The 6,928-nt window shown below is 35.1% G+C and overlaps 1 protein-coding gene across 1 annotated transcript; it reads left to right on the top strand.

The window, feature by feature from the left end:
• LOC105164624 (beta-glucosidase 13-like) lies at window positions 494–4,701 on the top strand. The gene is made up of 13 exons (XM_011083317.2): window positions 494–743; window positions 866–935; window positions 1,082–1,140; window positions 1,223–1,298; window positions 1,449–1,526; window positions 1,687–1,774; window positions 1,890–2,379; window positions 2,504–2,622; window positions 2,752–2,969; window positions 3,080–3,111; window positions 3,359–3,464; window positions 3,562–3,673; window positions 4,177–4,701. The coding sequence occupies exons 1-13, from the start codon at window positions 582–584 to the stop codon at window positions 4,442–4,444; spliced, it is 1,878 nt and encodes a 625-aa protein (XP_011081619.1). The 5' UTR covers window positions 494–581; the 3' UTR covers window positions 4,445–4,701.

Genomic DNA, 6,928 nt, shown 5'->3' with positions numbered 1-6,928 from the left:
TTCATTTTAGGCCAAAATTTTATTATTGGTCCAGGGTCGACATATTTAGTCCTACGTTTTCTAAGATTACCAATTTATTCCAAAAATTGAGAATTTTTAAAACATTTGGTCTAAAATTATGTAAGATGAAGTGTATATGCGCACATGTATAAGATTACCATCACGCGCACATGAAGTGTATATGCCTGTTAATGGGACACTTTGGAGGAAAGTGTGGAGCTAATTGTGTAATTTAAAAAAATATGGGACTAAATATATTGCTTCTGCTATCTTACGGGATAAAAGTAAAATTTTTTATTTTAAAATTGAAAAGGTATGGTGCCCAATATAGCAAAAACTAAAGTGCAGAAGAAGGAAGACAAATAAAATAAGATTGTGATGATTAGCATGCTTTAACTTTTGGATGATAGATACATAGGTACTTGGCAGACAAGGAAACAATTGGATTCTTGCATGAAGCCATATGGAACACCTATAAATACGTCCATTGTCTTATCATTTTTGTCAACCCAAAATTACAATAACTACTTTCTTGCATTCTATATATAACCAGCTTAGCTAGTACGTACCTACTGTCTGAAATGGAGAAGAACAACAGCCTCTCAGTCCTCCACAGTCCAGCAGCATATGAGGATCAGTTTAACGAATATCTCAACTCCAAAGTCCGCAACCACAACAGCAACATCAGTCGCCATGATTTCCCTTCAAATTTTATCTTTGGATCTGCGACAGCTGCTTATCAGGTTTAATACTCAATATTAATCCAAATTGCTAATGATCATATGTATATATATATAATCACAAGATTTTAATTATCATGGATGATCTTTTTGTGTTTCAAATTTAATATGTTGAATTAATTCAGTTTGAAGGTGGTGCTGCAAAAGGTGGGAGGGGGCCTAGTATCTGGGACACGTTTGCCCTCAAGACTCCTGGTCTCTCTCTCTCTCTCTCTCTCATTCTCTCTGTGTATATACATATATATATATATATATACATTTATATATAATGTGACTGCTATGCAAATTAGTTTAATTGCAAAATCCAACTGATAAATACATGGATTGATTCTGAGTGACAGGAAGAGTCATTGATGGATCCAATGGAAATGTGGCTACTGATTTGTATGCCAGATTCGAGGTCATCTTTTTTAACTCTCTTTAGAATTTAATGGGAATGTATAAAATTTTTATATACTTACATTTAATTAATTTATTTGCAGGAAGATATTACATTGATGAAGAAAATGGGGTTTGATGCCTATAGATTTTCAATTTCATGGTCAAGAATTTTGCCCGGTAAGATATACAATAAAATTTAATTACAATTTAATAAATTAATTATTTTTTTATCTTTGAACTTGGAGTCATGAAAAATAAAACTTCCTATATTTTTTCACATATATATATTAAGTGTTATTAACTGTGTTCTACTCGTTTCATTATTAGGTGGAAGGTGTTGTGCTGGAATCAACAAAGAAGGAATTGACTACTATAACACCGTTATCAATACTGTTATCAAACATGGTTGGAATCAAAATATATATGCAACAACTCATTTCTTGTGCAGTCTTTTCGTAAATTACATATTAATATGCACACAACACTGCATACACCTTCAAATAAGTAACTGCATATGGTTATGTCATTATAATTAACATGCATATATGTCGTCCCTGTAATGCAGGCCTTGAACCATATGTGACTCTTTTTCATTTTGATTTACCTCAAGCACTACAAGAAGAGTATGGTGGGTTCTTAAGCAAACAAATAGTGTAAGTGGACTTATTAAACGATATATTCATATATGTCTCCAAAATCTGTTGTATTATTTGTACATAGAAATGATGGATGTAACATTTAATTTTCTTTTTTTGGGTTTTGCAACAGGAAAGATTTTCGTGAATATGTTGAGTTATGCTTCTGGGAATTTGGTGATCGGGTGAAACATTGGATCACAGTGAATGAGCCGACAACCTATTGTGTTAATGGATATGCTTCATGCACTTTTCCACCTAGTCAAGCTATTTCTTCAGCTTATGTTTCAGCTTTAGCTCCACAATCAAAAGATTTTGTTTCTGATTCACCTCCAGCGGACGTCGATTTGACTTCTACTCCACCATACGTCCGCTCAGCTTTTACCTCACTTTTACGATCATCATCAACCGCTTTTAGAAATGGAACTAATATTCCTCCTCACAGAGGTCTTCATCATGACCCAAAGCATCTCTTATCCACATTTCAAAGCAGTAATATTAATAACCGTAATCTCTATGGTTCCGGTCCAAACACATATGATCCTAAGAATGTGTATACTGCTGCAAGAAATATGCTCCTTGCTCATTCCGAAGCTGTGCACAGTTACAGAACCAAATTTCAGGTTAATTTAGGCATTTTTAATGCATGTTTAGTTTATATAATTATTTAATTAGTTAGGATGCAATTTATAATGCCTCCATGTATAAAGTTTTGGCTTATTGGAAAACCGTATATAATAATTATAGGGACATCAAGGAGGGAAGATCGGTATAACACTTTGTTGCGTCTGGTACGAACCTCTATGTGAACAAGATAAAGATGATATTGCCGCTCAAAAAAGAGCCCTCGATTTTTCATTGGGATGGTAAGCAAACTTGTTGTAATCCTCATTGCATGATACTAATTGCAGTGCATGCATGCATGTATGTTCTGTTCACTTAATTCTACTTTTCATGAAGTATGTTTCTTAATATAGATTGATGAACCATTGCAGGTTTTTGGAGCCTATAGTTACGGGAAACTATCCTCAAAATATGATTGATTATGTTCCTCCTGAAAATCTGGCTCCATTTTCACAACGTGAATCCCAAAGGCTTAAAGGATCCTACGATTTTCTGGGATTGAACTACTATACAGCCATCTATGCTGCTAATGATCCTGATCCCCAATGTGAAGATGGCTACTTCAAAGATCAACATGTTAAATATCAGGGTATATATGTTGCAGACAATCTTATGTAGCAAAATCTTAGTTGTTTTTTTTTTTTCTTTTTCCTTTTTATTTTAGAATTATAAGTCATATGATAATTTTTTTTTCTACAGACAATCGAGGAGGGATACTAATCGGCCCCGTGGTAAGATCCTCATTTTTAATTTTTCAAATAATGTTTTTTTTACTCTTGTTTTGTTTTTTTCTGGTGAAGTAACTAGTTGGCTAGCTATCACGTGCTAATATATGAAGCACGCACACACACACACACACACACACACATATATATATATAATATAAGTGCACGCATGCATTTTTTTATGTTTGTTTAAATTTATAAAATAATTGATCTATTCGTTAATGAATAAACTTGTTTTTTGCTTGGATTTTAGGCTGGTTCATCATGGTTACACATAGTCCCGTGGGGAATTAAAAAACTTTTGACGTATACAAAAGCGACATATGATAGCATACCGCCTATATACATCACAGAGAATGGTAACGTGCTAATTACTTTTTTATAATGCAAGTTGTTTCTAAATAGTTTTTTTATAAATGACATTTAGCAGTAAATTTTTGCAATTATTTTTTTCAGGTGTGGATGAAAAGAGTGATTGCAAGCTCACTGCTTGTGATGCTTGTGTTGATCCAGTGAGGGTGAAATACCACCAAGACCATCTTGCATATATTCTACAAGCAATGCATGAGTGAGTCTTTTAAGAAAAACTACTACATCTAGACTCCAAAATATTACTAAAATTAATTTATGCTCTTATCTAGATTGAAAAGATTATAATTTTAGTCTAATATCTTAAGAAGTGGAATTTTTTGTTGTGTATGAATTAATTTTTATAATAGTTCTTTTAAGTCAAGTTGGATAAAAAAATTAGTTTCCAAAGTTACAGGACTAGATTGCAATTTAATTAGATCATGTGCAAGTTATGTGCAATTTTTCAGCCAAATTGGCCAGGACAGGACTAAATTGACAAAATCTTAAAGGTACAACACTAAACTGCGAAATTCAGTTTGGGTAGGGTTAAAAATGCTATCCCTAAATTACAGAACCAAATTTATATTTTTCCCCAACAATATTGCTATCGAATCTTCATTTCTTCATTGTGGAATCTGATGTTCCAAATCATCCAATATCAATATATATACAATTCATTTTTTAATATTGCTCACAAAATTGATCATATTCCAATTGCAGCGAAGACACCCCCGTGGACGTAAGGGGTTACTTTGTATGGTCATGGTCTGACAACTATGAATGGACAGAAGGATACACAGTTAGATTCGGACTCATATATGTGGACTTCATGAATAATCTTACACGATATCCGAAACAGTCTGCAATTTGGTTCACAAATTTCTTAACAAGGAATGAGCCTTTGGGTGGCCTAAAAAAGAGGGAAATTACTGATACTGCGGAAAGTGAGATTGAGAAGAGGCTGAAAGCTGTGGAAAAAGTAAAGTGAATGATCTTACTATATACAATTAATGAATCCCAAGGTACTATATAAGTTGAAATATGTATCTCGCGCGTACGTGTGCTCTTTGTTTTTGGTTTGTGTGGTTTGATCAATATGAATAACTGGTTGTGGTTTACACACTAGTTCTTCAAATAATAAATGGAGCCCTATGAGGCCTCTTGCAATGTATGCTTGTTGTTGTAATGTATGGTGTGTTTGTTTAATAACATATATAAGAAGTTAATTATGATACAAGATTTTAATTTATATTGAATTATACGTTCAATTTTTTTAATATGGTCAATATGTGTATATATATATGTACGCAAATATATGATGGAGCAATTAAAGGAAATTTCAGGATAACTATAAGGTCATATAAGACGTGCGTACCTAATTTTAAATTTATGGGACCAAAATTGGAAACAAGTTCACTTATGAGACAAAAAATGTAATTTATCCTTATTTTGACTCTATTGACTAATGGAGAGAGCAATTGCCGTTATCAATTGGACGGAAATCCCTCAATGATCCTCAAATTGAAAAAACAAAAAAAAGAATACATACAGGACTTAATGTGCGAATTGACCTGAGTGTAGGACCAAAATTGAAAATAGATGCACTTATGGATTAAAAATATATTTTACCCTTCATTGTAATGGAAAGTTAGATTCAGTATAAGTACTGATTATTCATCAAATATATATACTCCTAAAGCTGCCTAAATTTTTTCGCATTGCAAAATGTGCAGCGGAAAAGTAAAGTTAGAAGGATGGTTTGGGTCATGTCCTTTTGAAAGTTTGATCAATGGAAGGAGTAATGTTACGATGACCAGTTTAATAAAATGCCAAAAATTAAGTTGGCCAGAGAATTTGTAATGGTTTGGAAGTGAGATAGTCCTTCTACTCTATCTTTTTCTGTTAATATATGCGAAATCTATTAATTAGTCTATGATGTGGTCGATGTTTTTTTACTAAAGGATAAAATTGAGATTTTTACCATGACGCAATTGCACACCAGGTGAAATGTAATTTTTGAAAAGTGGCTGCTGATTTCAAGAGAATCAATGAATAGCAACTTGGATTAAAAAATTAGTATTTTGGTATTTATAGTGGTATTGGCAATTATACGGTGTGATGGGTTGTATTTGCTTATGGTGTGTCTCCTACATATCCAATTACTTTTTTACCCTTATAATTTTATATGTATTTTTACTAATGTATATCATACAGCCCCCCCACTCTCGGATGGAATTTGCACTTGCTGGTGTAATATTTTATGTGAGAGTAAACACTAAAGAAGACTAACTACAAATAATAAATGAGAGTAGGTGGGTGGTTGGGGGCTATTAATTGTCTCCTATCTACTTACTTACATTTTTTTTCCTTGCATTTGCCCTCTTTCCATTTGCATCTCTATTTCCATACTTCTCCACATGGCTAGCAAAGGTAACTTCCTTGGTTAAATTTTTGCTTCCCTTTTCATTTGGTGCACTTGCTTATTTTTTACTTCTTTGATTGAGATGTGGAGTGGAGAGGGTGAATGTGAGAGTAGTCGACGGGTGACGACATGCCCGACAGAAGGGAGGGTAAGGCGAAGGTGGGGGGATGCGCCGTTGTCAGATCGAGGCGCCTCGAGGTGGGGGGGTTGGCTCCTCCCCCCAGCTCGGGTTTGTATTGTGCTTTTTACCCAACTACTTTGTGTGATTCCGTTGGTTTTGATTAGTCTATTTTATTTTTGTAGGATCTAGTTGTGACAACGGCGGTTAAAAATCGATGAGCTGCCCAACTGGCCGAAATGAAGCGTTTGGAGGCTGCTTTGGAGCAGCGGGAAGGCGACTTTTCCCGGCTCAAAGAAGAGAGGGATGATGCTTTAGGGAATATTGCTTCTTGGGAGCGTCGATTTGAGCGCGAGGTCTCCAGTGGGAAGAAATTTTTATCCTCGCCCTCCGGTGTTGCTTTTATTGCTAAGACTCAAGAGGAGGCGGTTTCGAAATTTCAGGAATCGGAGGAGTTCGAGACAATCTTAACTGATCGGGCAGCTCCAATTTATGACGACGCTATTCGAAAGTGCCGTCGAGTCCTTCGTCGGACCCTTCGCGAGAAAGGCCGAATTGTTGAGGAGGACATTGGACTCCTCGATCCCGAGGTGTCGGAGGGTAAAGAGGAGGTGATGGAAGTTGCCGACGGTTGAGCCCCCAAGTCTAGAAGTTTCGTAGTTTTTCATGTGTTTTCTAGGATTTATTATCGGCATGTGAGTGGATTTATTATTTAGTCTTTGACATCCGGCTTGTAATCGACTTTGATTCGTGATTGTAGTAGTTTACGTAATCGGCTTTTATTTTGTTTGCCTTGTACATTTCTTGGACGAGTTTGCCTTCTCTTACGCAAAGTATTTTGATTGGGTGTTGCCTCGAGGGATGGTTTTGCTCGAGTCCCAGAGTTAGATTTCTGCCAACTTCATTTATGGGGGGCAAAATTTTCCGGGGAC

This window comes from Sesamum indicum, linkage group LG6 (assembly GCF_000512975.1).
Source record: "Sesamum indicum cultivar Zhongzhi No. 13 linkage group LG6, S_indicum_v1.0, whole genome shotgun sequence".
NCBI lineage: Eukaryota > Viridiplantae > Streptophyta > Magnoliopsida > Lamiales > Pedaliaceae > Sesamum > Sesamum indicum.
The sequence above is the reverse complement of the archived record's forward strand: the minus strand, read 5'-3'. Positions and strand labels throughout refer to the sequence as shown.